This window comes from Pezoporus occidentalis, unplaced genomic scaffold (genome assembly GCF_034315485.1).
Source record: "Pezoporus occidentalis ecotype Australia unplaced genomic scaffold, CSIRO_AGI_Poc_V1 ctg16, whole genome shotgun sequence".
Classification (NCBI taxonomy): Eukaryota; Metazoa; Chordata; class Aves; order Psittaciformes; family Psittacidae; genus Pezoporus; species Pezoporus occidentalis.
The window spans coordinates 1005061-1022459 of record NW_026913425.1 but is presented as its reverse complement, the minus strand read 5'-3'; the positions used below and the strand labels follow the sequence as shown (position 1 = coordinate 1022459).

Below are 17399 nucleotides of genomic sequence, written 5' to 3'. Positions count from 1 at the left end.
GAATATAAATCTGCATTTCTTTGGTATCATATGTTTCATCTTGTGAACTTGCAATGATGGCTTTAATTTAGAATATTTATTCCTTCATAGACAGGAAGTTAAGAATATGATCTATGGTTTTTAAAATGTACAGAGAGGCAGAGATGTCACTTAGTAGTAAATGCAATAAGAAATAACATTTTAATCTCTTCCAGAATAGTACAGAGAAGTCTACCTGACATTCTGGGATAAGTACCTGTTACATCCTTTCGATTCTAAGAATGGCGTGAAAAGCAAAAGTAGTTGAAACCATTTGCATTGATCTAAATTACATAAGCCAGACAAAGGGTTATATGATCCTATGAATGGTGCTGAAAAGCACAAAAAAGGTCTGCCTCAAAGCATTAACATTAGCTAAACCCTAAGTGATTTATAATCCCATGTTTGTAAAGCTTTAAAAAATTCTGTTGGGAGTAGATGGCTTTGTTTTGAGAAAGTATGAAGGAAATCAGGTCAAAGCCACAGAACAAAACCTAGAAACATTATCAGCATTCCACAATGGAGGGTTCAAGATAATGCAGTGATGATATAATTTCTGATGAAAGTATATCATACTGTCTCAAAGTTCAGCGAGAAACAGAAGTTCCTCTTCCCCTTCTAAATGTCCATATAGCTGTGTGAATTGCTTTATTCTCATTTTTTTTCTCTGAAAAGCCAATGACAAAATGTAACTTTTGTTTTTTTCTGTTGGACCTACTCCTAGCACAAGTATCTCCTGACGGGTAATAAAAGCAGTCTAATTAATATATTCCTTTCCTTATTGATCCTGGTCCAGCAGGAATTTTTGGTGCAGCAAAGAGTCATCCTATTCACTGCCTCTCGAAAGCTGATATAGCTCCCACATTACTTTAAATGGCTCATGAGAACAGTGAGCTGGGGTTCTCTAATGGGCTTCATGATACACGCATACAGGTCAAGCCAGGTTATTCTACCTCTTAATCCCATATTGGCTCCCTCCTTATTTGTCATATTTAACCACATCATCTTTTTCCTATCATAGAAAATAAAAATAATAATAAAACTGTGAATTTGAGGGCAAAGACTTAAAACGGTACTGTGTGTACCTGGCATGTATGAAATCTCCAGCAAAAAGCAGTAATAATTAAATTGAAGCTTAGCTTAGCCTCAACTCATCTGCATGAGACTAGAGAAGTGATGTGGTAATGAGTAGTTCAAAAATTTGAACAAAGAGTAATTCCACAATTGTGGTCTTAGTCATAATGAAATTTGGATATTTATCAAACTTAAGAGTTTATAATAAAAAGTGGGGTTTAAAGGGTTTATTGAATATATCAGAGTTACCATATAATCAGATAACATTTGTTTAAATGCTCAGTAGTTAATACACTTATTTTTATTCTATTTTTTTAAATACATATATTACTTTTTTTTTTTTTAAATTTGCCACAAGCGTTTGAAGAAAGCACAGTAAAAAACCATCAGTAAATGCAGTGTCTGGCATAGAAGGAAAGACTTGTCACATTTCCCAGAAAATGAACACTCATGACAACTCAGAATGGTGAGAGAGGAGGTTTTGCACATGTTCCCATGGCTCTCATCAAGGACTGCAGCAGCTCTGTCTCTGACTGAAGGTGATAAACAGCATCAAGCCTAACACGGTACCTAAAAACTGCATCTCGTATAAACTGGTAAGGTCAAACAGCAAGTTCTTACTGAACATTCAGCATAATTACGTTAAGTGTTATTTTGCATTTTCTTTACAGTAAAGTTGAAAAGTTTCATTATTATAAACATTTATTTGAGATGTGTATATATTTTGCACTCATCCATTATCTGACAACAGAAACATATTTGTTTTTGTAAAAGGTGTTTAAAAACTTGAGAAACAAATGTTCAGTTATTTAGTAACTGACTTCTGCTAATGGCTTTATTAATCAATTTTTCCTATTCATCCATAGGTATTATTGATTGCACTACTTGAAAGTAGTAGTATGTATACATTTTTTTATAATATTAAATTAGCAATATATTTACCAATATAAAAGTAAATGAGAAATCTGCTGGTTTCCAATAAAAAATAACTAGCACGCTCATAATAATACTTAACATAAGTCACAGTAATGATTGCAGGTGTATGCTTAGACAAACAGTATAAATTAACATAGAAAGGGAAAACATTTATTCCAATACATCATAGATCATAGAATCATAGAACATTTTGGTTGGAAGGGACCTCAAGCATCACCTAGTTGCAACCTCCCCATCATGGACAGGGACACCTTCCACTAGACCAGATTGCTTGAAGCCAGGGAAAACCTGGCCTTGAACACTGCCAGGGATGGGGCAGTCACAGCTCCCCTGGGCAACTTGTGCCAGTGTCTCACCACCGTCACATTAGTGAACTTCTTCCTAATATATAAACTAAACCTACCCTCTCCCAGTTTAAAGTCATTGCCCCTTGTCCTGTCCCTACATATCCTTTCAAGAGGTCCCTCTCTAGATTTCTTGTAGACCCCCTTTCGGCACTGGAAGCTGCTCTAAGGTCTCCCAGAAGCCTTCTCTTCAGGCTGAACAAGTCCAGCTTTCTTAGCCTGTGCTCCTAAGAGAGGATCTCCAGCCCTCTGAGCACCTTTGTAGCCTCCTCTGGATTTGCTCCAACAAATTTTCAAGTTAGACACTTACCAAGGGAACTGAAATTTGAAACTGAATAGAATTCCCTCTATCTAGAAAAGGCTAAGTGCAAGGTAATGGGATTCAGAATGTCATATAGTGACTGGGAGAAAAACTAAAACATAAAAGGTGTATCCAAGACCAGCATTTGCCCCTTTTCCCCTTCACCCATGTACCCCCAGCTAAAGCATGTAACTTGAAGATTCAGTTTCTGTGAAACAGAAACTTAGAAACTCCATCTTCTGCACTTAATAATGTGTGCAACTTCAGATACAATCATAGACTCATTTAGGTTGGATAAGATGTTTAAGATCATTAAGTCCAACTGTAATATAGTAGCCTTCTTTCACTTGACAGTAAAGTGTTGCCCTCTCACATGCCTATGTTATCACCCAGTCCTTAGGGCAGTTGCTATCAACAAGGGGAATTTTGGCTCTAGGATCATATGTTTAAACCCTTTTCCTGGAAGCACTCTGGTAACTGATCTGTAGAAAAAAACTACCATGATCAGTGATAAGAACATGTATCATTATACGTAACGGATACTGTTGTTCTAAGGGGTCTTAGGTCTTCAGGGCCTTTGGAGAATATAGGCCTAATTCATTCTACATTACAGTTCCTTCCTAGGAATACAGAAGAAATATTTGGAGAGGTGCAGTCACTCATTTTCCATGTTTTTAACAGTCACCAAGAGCCTGTTCCAGCAGTGTATGGGCAGTTCGCAGTGTCATCTGACCATGCTTCCTGCCATCTGTATGACTTCTCATGCCAAGTGGTAGCGCATGCAGCCAACTGTGCTGGCTCTAGTCTGTGTGAGGATTCCTGCACTACAAGGGGAGCAGAGCACAGCAATTTCAGGTGTAGCATGGCTGTTGCAGTGGGTACAGAAAAAGGCCTAGTGAGAGAATGGATTTGTCTGTAACGCCAGGTTATAAACAAGAGGCTGGTGGACAACTTTCATTGCTGCCTCAGAACTTCAACCTTACCTGTTTGGAAGACTCTCTTTTCTACAACTTGACATTTTCTGCTCCAAGTCCTTCATTATTACTGACTAAAATGTCAGTCATTTCAATACATTTTTTTTTTTCAGTCATCTATTACATTTGTGCTGTTTTTACAAAATAATGCTGAAATATGCTTATAGTGTTTTTCAGAGAGAGAGTTCAACAGTCTTTAGCAGCATCCTTTTGTACAAAAAATGTTGAATGACTGCTGTGATCACATTGCTGATCACTGATGATCATGACTCAGGTTTGTGCAATAACTACTGGATTGGTTTAACTATATTTGTTAAAAAGCTTAGATGTTAAATAAACTCATCTTTCCTGTAAGTAAAAAGACTCAGATAAATGTTAATAAATTACATTGTGTTTTATATTTTGTTGCCTGAACCAATTTGCTATCTGCACTATTTAAAGGTTTAGACATTTTCTCCTTTTCCTGCTCATGGTACTTAGGTAAGCAGTACTTGGAGACTAGTTCCAGAAATCTCCTTTTGATCAGTGGGTCACACACAAATGCTGAAAAACGTCTAATATTAAACTTCCTGTGAAGCAGTACATGCTAAACCAGCTTCATTTTTTTTTTTCTTTAAATCAGTGAAGAATTGTTAGCATCTATGGAAGACATGCATGTGCAATTTGGCTGTCATTTGATTTAAATTATGGTAATAATGATAATATAGTTACTGTTGCCAAAACATGCACTAACCTGTTGGATAACCTGTAGTACTTGCATTTAGATGTCATCTTGTTCCTGTAAAAGTGCCTTTCACTTAAAAAGCTCTAAGTGCTTTGCACATTGAGCATTGCTGCCACTAGAATCTACATGGAAAATGGAAGTTCTGAAGAACTAGGTTTTAGAAATCAAAAATGATGAGAATTTGACCTGTAAATCACACTGAAATAAGGCATTTTAGGAATAATAGATAGGCAAAGAAGGGGTATCTTGACTTTATGCTATTATTATCATTACACTATGTTCCCATCTTAAGCAGAATTAAAGAAAACTACCAGCGTAGCATGGTAATTTAATGCCATCATGTCTTTTTTTGTAGTTTAGAATTCAAGTGACAATCTAGATGACAAATAAAAATGAGTTTGGGAGCCTTAACTCCTAGGTGAGTATAATACAAAAATATCAGATAATTTTGTAGGTCATGTAATTGCTGTTCAAGTAAAACTGCACTATATACATTGGAAAAATCCACAACCATACAGCTAATTATTAACTCCTATGTTCATTTAATTCAGAATTCCTTAAAAAGATAAAAAGAGGGGTCCGGTTCTTTAAGATAGAACAAGACAGGTCTATAAATTGCCTGTACATCAACTTTTTGCAAACATTCCCTGCTTGGAAAGATATAAAAGAAAATTAGCATATTCTTCCTTCCCTGAAGTCTAATTCAAATTATTTTAGAACTAGTTTAACTTCTGACAGCTGAAATGCATACATTAGCTAGCTAGAGCCATCTGCAAGGCAAACACATTCTTTCCTCATATGTTTCTAATTGCAACGTGTTATCTTTCAGGCACTATCAGATGCCATGCTATGACTGGCAATGAGTTCTGGATTTATGTACCTCCCCAAGGATTTATAATCTGCATGGATTTAGGACAGAGTTTTGTGCATTTCAGTTATTTTCACACTTTGATTGCAAGTCTAAACAATATTCCTTGGGTAGCAACCTAATTATAAGAAGAGTTAATACCCCCAAACCACAGATTATGTTAGGGAGATTTGGATTACATAGGATTCTTTAAAGTATCATTTTTCACTTTTCATTGAACAGGATGGTAATCTAGATTTTTATGTAAATAGCTAGCATTTTCCATTTTATACAGATAATACAGAAAGGCTACATAAGACTTCCCTTCTACTCAGTGTGAATTTCATTGACCATCTCAGAAACACTGGAGTACATTACATAATTAGCATTTTAATACTTTTTTTAATGACAGTAAAAATGATTTTAAATAATGAATTTTTAATGCTGTATCAGTATCAAATGACTTACCATAATCTTTTTATTGGTTGCATTTATTTTTTCTGTTTCATCGTCTTGTTTGAGGATAAAAGATTACATGTGGAGTATATTTTAAGTGATTGCCTGATTACATTTTAATGCATTTCTGGAAATGTAGAAATATTTCAACTGAATGTTGAAAATGTTTGATGGAAAATGGAATACATTATTATCAATTATATCTAGTAAAAATCCCAAATATAGTTAATGCAGCTTTTTCATCCTAAAATGAAACTAACTTTAAACAAGCCATCACCAATACAGTATCATCGTGATACGTATCACTTGTATAACATGAAACTAGAAATCATGGGAACAGTTTTATTTCACTTGTTAATTAGTACTGAGATGTTGAGGACATGAAGCTGAAGGAGTCTTTCCAAATTTTATATAGTAGAACAGACATTAATAATGTTGTTGATGTAAAGCAACACTGCTGACAAGTGCCTGAGGAGTATTGGGTTAGGATATGCTGTAGTACTGAGTCTAGAATATCTTTCCAACTCAAAACCTACTTAGTTAAGTGCACACAGGATACTGACTGTTGCTACAATATTAAAGGAAGTGCTTACAGATATATTTGAATTTTGAAAAAATCCTGTTCAGAGTTTCAGGGTAGTATGTCATACATGTCTCAGTGCATCAACTGACTGAAATGGAAGATCAGTCCCAAAGGGCAAAAAGTAATGAAAAATAATAGCACATCATCTTGTCTCCCTTGGGTAGAGTTCAGCAGTCACAATTCAATCAAAAAAACTGGATAAAACTGTCAATATTCAGGAATGTTTTAATGAAGAAAAAAAGGAAAATCAATGTCTGCCATCAGATCCTCTGGATAACTTCCAATGACTTGTATGGGCCACCTGGGTGTAGAGGATAAAAGCTGATGCTGAAGTGCCAGTGGAGGCTGTGTATCCAAGTAAGTAGAAAGTGTCCTGTGTAGCATTCAAACGGCAAGATAAAGCCACATGGTTTTGTACTTAACTCTGTCCCGCTGACAGCTTTTCCTTGAGAAGTGATCCCTGAGATTTTTGTTCTACAGTGTCAGTCTGCTGACCTGCCCAAAAACATTCCTCAGATTAGATTTTTCAGTTTATTCAGCACATTTTCTCCAGTGCATATCACAGATGAAGTCTGTCCTATAGATTTTAGGGAACCAAAATATGAAATATGCATACTTCAGCCTTTTTTTTAGGAACACTGTACTTTTTAAAAATAAGAAATCACTGTGTAAAAATATAATCAAGCAAAAAGCTAAATATCCTAAATTAAATATTACATTTTAGGGTTTAATCTAGAACCTTACAATTATGGTTCTTATAGATTCCGCTCAGATTTGGATCACTGCTGAAGTCCATCATAAGCAGGTATATTTAACTTCTATCATCCTTTGGTTCCCAACATAAAAAGTCCTAAAGAACTATTTTGGAGAAAGTTGATTTTCAGTTCTGCATCAGGCCCCTCTAGAAGGAAGGCCTCATGCTGGGAATGCAAATAGAGGCACCCAAAATTAGGAAGTGTTTTTGGAAATTTGAATTCAAACGTTTACCTCTACAAAACCCAGACTTTAGATGATTTCTGACAGAAGCTGACTGCTTCCTGGGAAGTACTGAAACAAATAAAAGGATGCTAGTATGAAAAGAGTTAATCACAGTAGTAAAAAATTCAGCAAACCCTAGCTACACCCCAAGCAGGTAAAGAACACACAGGGTAACAAACAAGGCACTGATTGAAAAAAATATTAAAGCTTAATTCCACCACACAAAATCTAGTGAAATGACTGCAAAATACTACAAACAACTCAAATTTTATTCCAAACATTTTAATAGTATTATAGATAAGAAAGACAAGCAGATCAGAGCAGGATCAATTTAACCAGAAAATTGCTTACAAAAGATCTGCTCTTGTTCCCACAGATACTGACAGCATATTACAGGCAGACTTCAAGAAAAAACAGATCTAAGCCTTCAAATTGTTACTGTATTTTTACAAAAGTATGTATCTCAAAAAAGCAATAAAGAAAAAAAAAGTACAACCCACTCTATGCTTTTTTTTTCCCATGGAGGTTGTCTCCCAGAGTTGCAAGTCTTCATTATGTACATTTGTAATCTTTTAAAATTAATTATCTCTTGGAAAATCAATATAAAATAAAACAATATAGTCCAAGTAACAGTTTATTGTTTAGGCTTTGAAGAAAGGCAGAGTTACACAGTTAGAAATGCCATACAAAATTGTCACACCTATTAAATTTAGGAAAATGTAGCCACCGTGTCATCAATTCTTCCTGTACAAAAGGGGCCAATATTACATTGGACTTTTTACTCTCCTTTGTTGCCTTTTTCAAAATAAAACCATAGTAATGTGCTGTTAAAAATTATCTGAGTAACTCTTATCTAATTAGTTAGTACCTATGTTTCTTATGTCTCAATATATTTTAGAATATTTTACTTAAGGATACTGTTTTATCAGACATCCTGGTTAAATAATTTTAAATTACATTGTTACTGGAATTTCAGACTATGTCAGCTAAATTAATTCTTCATGACGTTTTTATTTTTATTTTAGCATTTTCTGATATCAAAGGTAGAAGCAATTTCAACTTAACAGGTGAATCAGTCCTTCTCTTTGCTGAGACAGGAGCAGTAAATTCATAAAATTAGAGAGACAAATGAAAACTGCAGTTAAAATCCCAGTCCTGGCATATATAAGAAAGGTGTTTAAAATTATTGATAATATTTCAGCATACAAACCTACACATATGCATGAAGCAAACATTAGCCTATGACCTAAAACCCCTAGCTTTTAAAAGACTTGTTTGTATCAACATAAAGAGGGAAAATCACCGAATGCTCTAATGCAATCTTAAAGCTTTTAAAATGTTATGCCTAATGCCACCAGTAATAGAGACAATCATCTTTAGATAGAGACAAAGTAACTAGATAATACTGTAATTACAGAAAATGCATTACTGTCACAAACATGACTATGTGGTGATGGTGAATTTCAATTGTTGTATATCTGTAAGTTCACACATATTTAAAAAGATGCCAAGAATTATTTAGTCTAATTAGCATAGTTAGACTTGTAATTTTTAATTTGATACATATATTCTCAAAGAGATTATTTTATGCAGCCTGTAGTAAAACTAAATATTAGTAGCTGATTTACTGCTGTTTTTCAGGTTAAGTGAAAAGTTTCTGGTCCTAATCCCTTTATAGCCTATAAGAGATTGACCATATTGGCCTTGCTCCAGTAAAGAAGCATAAGTACATGCTTAATAAAATCCCCAAATTCATTTCATCACATTTGGCAGATGGCACCTTCCACAACACATTTCTCCTTGTTCTCTGCTAGAACAGGGGAGTACACCACCTACTGAAAAACCACAGGTCTCCCACACAAATCCTCATACCAGATACATACATATACTCACATGCTTTTCAAGATGAAACCACATTGTACTTTGTAGGGTCATGCCCTTAGAAATAAAAATGGCCTTGTACCTTCCTGAAAAGTAAGCCTCTAGTACTATGTTTTAGCACCTTATTCCCACAATAGTTTCTAATGTCCTTTTTATCATTTAATAGATGCTTTTTCACTTTCATTTGAAATACTGTGTAAAGCAGCAAGTATAGAATGATTGCTGAACTGGCTGCAGTTTGTTACTGTATCTCAGCAATCTCTATATAGAGTAACTATAAAGTGCTTTAGAATTGTTTCACATGAAAGGTGCAAATAAATACTGTGTCCTCTTATGTGATCTCCCTGGAGATGCATAGTCCTGGTGAGCCCACACTTGAGAGTATCCCCAAATAGTTACAGCAATTCAATAATGGTACTGATCTCTTACACTGGAGAACGCTCCTTTCTCCAATATTTACTGGGTTAGTGTCTCACATCATCATAGCCAGGAGGCCTGCTGCTTGTCCTCCATTAGCTGTCTTGCTGGATCCACACACATTCATCGGGATGGGTAAGAAAAGGTGCGGTGCTACTCTGGAAATCTGCACAAAAATGGTCCCTTTAATGTGTAGGACTTGGGGTTGTTTGATTCCTTCTGATTGCCATTTGCTGAAATATAAACTGTCAGTACAATGTGCAGAATCACTTCTTTTTTGGTTAATAGGCTCAAAATTGCAGGCACTGAGTACAGCATATTTCCACAGTAGAGTGCTGACAGGTCTATCAATCGTCAGGATCTGGGCTACTGAAATAGCTGTCATAAATGTCTGTTAATGCATGGTCCAGCACTGCTTATAATTCCCTGCTCCCTAAAGATCTGACTATAAATGGGAAGCATATTTATTGCTTTGATGTATGAGGAATTGAAGCATCGATGAGCGAGCAAAGTGTGTCAACATAAAGTCAAACCCCAAAATGACTCTATGGATCATATTCTTTTGTAGTAGACAGAATCCCCCTAAGCACAGTATTCCATATTTCTACTGAGTAATTCTTTTATACATTAGGGGTAAACCCTGTTTCCACCAAAATTGAGGCAAAACTCCCACTAAATTAAGTACTATCTAGAATTCACATTATACTTGGAACAAAACTCAAGTACTTTGTCACACATAGCACAAGTATCAAATAGCCTCACAGCATGCTTGATGCAGTCTATTACAGTTCTGAACGACAAAAATGCAGTATCAAGCATTTGCCTTCTTCAAGTTTTTTCTATTCACATTATTGTGGTTCACATGACTGCTTTTTTCCATAGCTGTGATTATTACAGACTAAAAGGGAAAAAGAAATAACAAAGAAAACAGAACACAATAAATCCTATTACCCAGTTGACTGAATAAATGTAGATTATCACCATGTCCATATCAAACCGCCATACACGGCTATCATCCTCGAAGTCCATGTAGTCCATTCTGTGAGCAGCATGTGGGAAATGCCTCCTTGTTACAGTATCTGAACGTCTTTGGAAACCTGACAAAAAACAAACTGGAAGATAAAATTCTGTATAAAAGCAATGAGACTGATAAAAAAAAAAAGTTAACCCTGCCAAGACTGAATTTACTTCAAAAATGCTAATTTCAAAACTTACATCAATTTCAAACCTGTTATTTTTCTTAATTTCTTTTCTAACACTTTTAAAGCATTATTATCAATTAGAAACCTAGATTTATTTATTACGTTCTAATTTTTACATTTAATTCGGAAGTGGCATTACGTTTTATGATATGAATGATACTAATGCGTGTCATTAACTGTGCCTTTTACACATGAATGAATATCAGTGTATATTATACTCTCTGGGGGGTCTGCGTCAATATTGCTATCTGTGCTTTCTTTTTATTTATTTCTATACTTAATGTAGATATAAAACAAAATGCTAGAGGCTGTTTTTGGATCAAAAGGGATAATCAGAGAATTATGGAAACATGTAGCTACATTAGTTTTAACTTGTTAGTCATCGCCTTCTAGAGGATTTGGGCAAGTATTACCCCTGATTTGTACATCTGCAACTCACCTTAAGCAAACCTGCACTGAGTTTATGACAGATTAGACTCTGTAATGTAATTATTATACACTGAAGAAGAGCATTTTCAGTTTAGGAAACCAGCTATTCTCTAATTGCTCTTCATACAGAAAGCCACAGAAATATCGTTGGTGCTGTATTAAAGGCATTTATACAGTCAGCAACTGCTTACTATACCATATGTAATCCCTGTGGCTTCCCTGAGTGTGAGTAAAGCTACTACATATATATTTATATTCTGTGGCTGAAATAGTGTCTTTTTTACCATCTGTAAATTGATTAAGCTTCAGCTGAAAATGTCAACAGTAGAATTATTATGTAAACTGAATTCCAGGACTCAACAGAGGCTAACAAAAAGAAGAATTGAAGTATATTACCAAACTTTTGTACAGTACTGAAACCAAGTATCAGATTTAGAAACCCTGTATGATCATACATAAATATTACTGCAGACTCTATGGTCCATACTGCAACTACCATCTTTAATAAATTCTGACATGAAAAATACCTCCAAATGTCTCTCCCTCCAGCTAGAGTGGAAATAAGCCATGTCTTTACATGTGATTCTAGCCATCTGTGGATAACAACTAAGAGTTGTAGAGTTCCTCAAAACATGGAATAGCGGTTTGCACTATGAAACAGGAGAGCTGAGGGAGCTTCAAATTACTTCTAATATATTTACTCCTTTTTTAAAAAGAAACCCTATCTTATTTGATGAACACAGTCCCTAAATGCTTTCTACATGGGCATGTATTTGTTAAAACAAATTTTACTAAACTTTTTTGTGCATGGCTATGTCGCTATATTCTGAGCAAGAACTTCCACTCCAATCACATGAATATGCATGCACAGTGCCAGCAGTCTGGCAGGCTGTTAGTGGAAACTTGTTACTAGATAACAAAAGCAATGTTGTGTTCAAGTCACACTTTTATAGCCACCAAAGCATGCAAATCAAAAAGGATTTTCACCAAAGCATCAATAGGCACATCTGTTATATGCGTCCCTGCCAAAGTTTCAGCAACCTCCTGCTGAGGTACTAGCAATACTCAAAATAAAAGTACAAACAATCAAAGATATTCTCCCAGTATTGTAAATGGACTGACCTCATTTCGCTATTTTGCTAAGGAATATCAGAGATGGAAAATTTTACTGTAAAAATGTGCCCAAATGAATAATATGCAAGCTATAACAACCATTTACATTGTAAGTGCTCATGTAAAATTAAATTATGCTAAAACAAGTGTTCTTAGGTAATAAGATGTACCAAGGTCATTTTGACACAGTCTCTTCTTTCTGATTACGAGCTGTAACAGAGAGAGCTACTGAAAGACAAGAAAAAAGGCAAGGACAGGCTGACGCCTTCCCATACGTGCACTTGCAGCAACCAGCAACTTAGGATATTAGTGATTTGGAATCTCTGCTCAGAACAGTGTCTTAAAAAGGCATTGATAAGATTTTCTTTCCATACATGTGACTCTGCACGCTTCTGAACCAGATCTCATTGCCTCCACTGGCTGAGCTTTGTGTCCCTTGGTGGAGAAGTCTTAGAACAAAAAAATTTATTTTCTTTCAGGGGAAACTAAACCAGAAGATAAGCTCCAAGAGCTCTTATACATTCCAGTAATACACTTCAACCACTAATGGGCATTCAGCCCTTGGGACTTGAAGTTCACTTGCCCTTGTTCTCTAAAATCCAAATGTGGGCATCTGGCCCTCAGCACCAATTCCTTTGCCCTGTCTACAATGGCTGATATAATTGCTAATGCAAGAATGCCTCTGAGAGATAGCCAACAATCTTTCATAAAACATCTTTATGCCATTCATAATTTTACAGACCTCTTTCAGCTGTTTTCTGTAATATCCTTTTCAAAGAAAAAACTTGTAAATTTCCTTTGTACGGAAAAGCTTCCATACTTCAGATCATCTTTTCCACATTATCCTTTACCCTGCTTTATCCTTCTCTGAGATGATGTAATGAAAATTATATTCAAAATTGGAGATGTGGTATCACCACAAATCTAGACAATGACATAATGTTTTCCATTTTGCTATGATCCTAATAATTCCTGCTTACCTTTTGGCTGTGCATTGAATGCTTTCAGAAAACTAATCACAGCATTACCCAGACCTCTTTTCCTAAGTGGCAGTAGCTACATTTACAGCTCGTCATAGTCAATATTATGTATTGTGAAGATTGCATAGCCTCTGTGGGCATCTGCTCCACCACTTGACTGTCCTCACAGTGAAAGCGTTTTTCTTACTTTGAGTCTGAACCTCTCATATCCATTATCTCTCATCCTCCTGCCACACACCATTGTGAATAGCTGGTCTCTCCTTTTGGTGGTCTCCTTATACATGTGGTAAGGCTGGCTGGAGATCCTCTCCAAAGCCTACCCTTCTCCTGACTGAACAAGCCAGTTCCCTCTGCCTCTCCTCATAGGTTAGGTGCTCCAAGACCCTGAGCATCCTGATGTCCATTTACTAAACCTTCATAAATTTATTCAATTTAAACCTGCTTCAATTTACCCAATTTACTGCCACCTTTCCTGTATTAGGGTGGAGGGGAGGAGGGGGAAAGGGCAAAATTGCAGTATTTTAGTTGTCTGCTGAGTAGCAGCGGATGAAAATTTTCCTCATCTACTGCTATTCATACGTCATGCTCCTGTTCATAAAGTCCAGGATGCTGTTGGCTGCCTTTGCTGCCAGGGCACGCTGCCACTTCACGTGCAGCTTGCTCTCCATCAGGATGCTCAGGTCCTTTCCACAGAGCTGCTCCCCAGGCTGTCAGTGCCCAGGCTGTCTCATTGCCAGGGCCTCTTCCTTCCCAGGTGTAGGACTTGGCACTGTCCTTGTTGAATTTCACAAGGTTCCTTTCAGCACATTTCTCTGGCCTGCCTAAGTTTCTATCAGTGACAACTGCTGCTAAGTTTATCAACCTGTCATTCAATTTATTGTCCTTTGCAGGCCTGATGAAAGTGGATTCTCTTATCTCCTTGAGGCTGCTGATCAAGAGAACTGTCAGCTGGCAAGTTCATATTTACTATAATCAGTGAACTGAATAATTCAGTATCGCCAATAAACTGCATCAAGCTGTATATGTATCACTTTTTCAAAACACATATGAATGTTCTGACCTACGCAGACTCTTGTGGGATTCCAACAACAATTCAATGTCATTTGCTAGATAGTCTTTTATATCATTTTCCATCCTTTACCTTGGTCTGTTTATGCATGCTGCTAAAAGGGACTTTTATGTATTGAAACACCTTCTTTACTGTTTTAGCACATTTCTCCAACCTGTCTTGATCTCTGAATAGTAGCCCTGTCACTAAGTCTACCAACCAGTCCTCCACTTCGCTGTCATCTGCAGACCTGATGATGGTATGGAGAAATGGGTCAAATTTTCACAGCATGCTGTACTTTTTTCAAGGATACATTGTTTTTATAATGCTTTCACAAATATGGTATCATCCCAAAACTTCTTGCTTAAACACCAGCCTTCTCCCATATGCTCATCATGCGGCATCACGTTCTGGTTATGCTAATAGCTAAATTACAAGATTTCCTAGTTAAAATTAGCTGTGAGATCTGTATTTCCAAAAAAAGAAAAAAGCATGTATTGCTAGAGATGTTTATGGGATGATGGCACTTAGCCTGTGTGAATGCCTGCAAGCATGTCCCGTTGACTCCTGATTTCATGTCCAAAGCTCTAACTCAGCCTCAAGCCCTCCACCAAACCTAAGTCTGCAGAGCATCCAGTTCCTTCCCAAACAAGGCCACTGAAGCCAATCACCATCCTTCTCAGGTCTAGAGTTTTAGCATTTTTCCTGCTCCCACATGAAAAGCTTGAACCTCTCTGCCCTCCTGCCTCAGATAAATCAGCTCTACACCTACATCAACTCTACACCCTTACTGTTTCAGAAGTCAAAATCTCATTTTTTTCCTAGAGAAAGCCCTCAAATTCCAAACTCCTTTTGCCCCAGAATGCACACCAGAACCTCCGGATTTCCTATGCTAAAGCTTCTAACATCACCTTTCAAGGCTTTTCTCACTGTGAAGTCCAATCATCTTACCAAAACTTCCTTGCTATCCTACTCCTTTCTACTTTCCTCTCACTTATCCTGCTCTTCGAATATTTCTCTGCTCTTGCCCTTCTGATTTCACCATGGGCTCCCGCTGGCTGCCAGCACACTACATCCATACTTGACTAAACTTATATGGTGGCCTAAACCTCTCTCCATTCCTTTTCCACCCCCAGAATCCATGTCCTACTTTCATACTAGCAGTTGGGCTGTAGAACAGCTAGATGTAAAATGTACTTAAACTGGACATAATCTTATCTAAAACCATTTTTATATTCACTATTTTCTTTGTGAAATAAACCAAATTTCTTTCAATCACAATTACAATATTTACACTTGACAAGAAGATTTGACAATTTTACTCTGGGCAGGAAATGAAGATGTGATATTTTTCAAGTACGGCTCATTGGATTTCTGTACAGATTATTTATAATTGAAGTTTTTTGCATGTCTTCATCAGCAGGAGCTCTAGCCATACTGCCCAAGTCACAGAAGACAAGGACAGGGACTGGGAGAATGAAGAACCACCTCTTATAGCAGGTTAGATTTGAGACCATCTAAGGAACCTGAAGGTGCACAAGCCCATGAGGGCTGAACAGATGCATCCATGACTCCTGAGGGAACTGGTGGATGTCATTATCTGTCATATTTGAGAAGTCATGGCAGTCTGGTGAAGTCCCCACTGACTGGAAAAGGGGAAACATAACCCTCTTTTTTAAAAGGGAAAAAAAGGAAGGCTGGGGAACTACAGGCCAGGCAGTCTCACCTCAGTATCTGCAAGATCACAGGTCAGGTCCTCCTGGAAACTTATGTGAAGGCACAGAGGCAATAAGGAGGTGGCTGGTGACAGACAACAGTAAGGGCAAATTGTGCCTAACAAATTTGGTGGCTTTCTTTGAAGGGGTCATGACATTGGTGGATAAGGGAAGAGTGACTGATACCATATTTGGGCTTGTGCAAGGTATTTGTCTCACATGACATCCGTGTCTCTAAACTGGAGAGACATTGATTTGATGGAGGGAACACTTGGCAGATAAGGAATTGGCTTGATGGTTGCACTCAGAGAGCTCTTCATTCAAGTGAACAGCTTGATATTTAAGTGAATGGCTTGACATTCAAATGGATACTGGTGATGACTGATGCTCCTCAGGGGGCGGTGGTGGGACTGCTCTTGCTCAACATCTTGTCAGCAACATGGACAGTGGGAATGACTGCGCCCTCAGCAAGTTTGCTGATGACACCAAGCTGTGTGATTCAGCTGATATGTTGGAGAGAAGGGATGCCATTCAGAGGGACCTTGACATGCTTGAGAGGTGGGCCTGTGCAAACCTCACAAAGTTAAACGAAGTGAAGTGCAAGGTCCTACACCTGTGCCAGGACAATCACAAGTACAACTACAGGCTGGGCAGAGACTGTATTTACAGCAGTCCTCAGAGGAAGGACTTGGAGATACTGAGTTACAAGAAGCTCAGCGTGAATTATCGCTGTTCACTTGCAACCCAGAAACCAACTGTACTGTGGGCTTCATCAAAGGAAGTCTGGCCAGCAGGTTGAAGGAGGTGACCCTGCCCCTCTGCTTTGCTCTCATGAGACCCCACCTGGATCACTGTGTCCAGCTCTGTGGCCCCAACACAGAAGTACATGGAGCTGCTTGCACAAGTGCAGAGGATGCCAAGAAGATGCGCCGAGGGCTGGAGCACCTGTCCTACGAATACAGGCTGAGAGAGTTGGACTTGTTCAGTCTGGAGAACAGAAGGCTCAGGGGAGACCTTAGAGCAGCTTCCAGTACCTTAAGTGGGCCTACAAGAACTCTGGAAAGGGCTTGTAGAGATAGGACAAGGGGGAATGGTTTTACACTGAAAGAGATTACTCATTTGGAAGAAATTCTTTGCTGGAAGGGTGGTGAGACACTGGAACAGGCTGCCTAGAGAAGCTGTGGCTGCGCCATTCCTAGAAGGGTTCAAGGCCAGCTCGGACGGGGCTTTGCGCAACCTGGTCTAATGGAAGGTGTCCCTGCCCATGGCAGAGGGGTTTGGAACTAGTGATCTTTAAGTTTGCTTCCAACTCAAACCATCCTATGATTCTATGATTCTATAAACTATCGACGACTCACATTATTTGAAAACAAGAAAAA

The 17399-nt window shown here is 37.6% G+C and overlaps 1 protein-coding gene and 1 long non-coding RNA gene across 5 annotated transcripts in view; one reads left to right on the top strand and one right to left on the bottom strand.

Moving 5' to 3' along the window:
* Window positions 1-150: 150 nt before the first annotated feature.
* On the top strand, window positions 151-7301 carry LOC134160377 (uncharacterized). Of its 2 annotated transcripts, XR_009963534.1 has the most exons (5): window positions 151-278; window positions 1451-1558; window positions 3815-3921; window positions 4727-4789; window positions 5201-7301. It is a non-coding gene; the product is annotated as an uncharacterized LOC134160377 (long non-coding RNA). The 2 variants fall into 2 exon arrangements; XR_009963533.1 differs by lacking the exons at window positions 151-278; window positions 1451-1558 and having other exon boundaries at window positions 2698-3921.
* Window positions 7302-7421: 120 nt separating this feature from the next.
* RNF180 (ring finger protein 180) overlaps window positions 7422-17399 on the bottom strand; it is a 71164-nt gene continuing 61186 nt past the window's right edge. For all 3 annotated transcript variants that reach the window (XM_062612304.1, XM_062612305.1, XM_062612306.1), the window contains exon 7: window positions 7422-10630. In XM_062612304.1, the coding sequence (XP_062468288.1) occupies window positions 10425-10630 (206 nt within the window). In that variant the 3' untranslated portion in view covers window positions 7422-10424. The remainder of the gene's footprint in view (window positions 10631-17399) is intronic.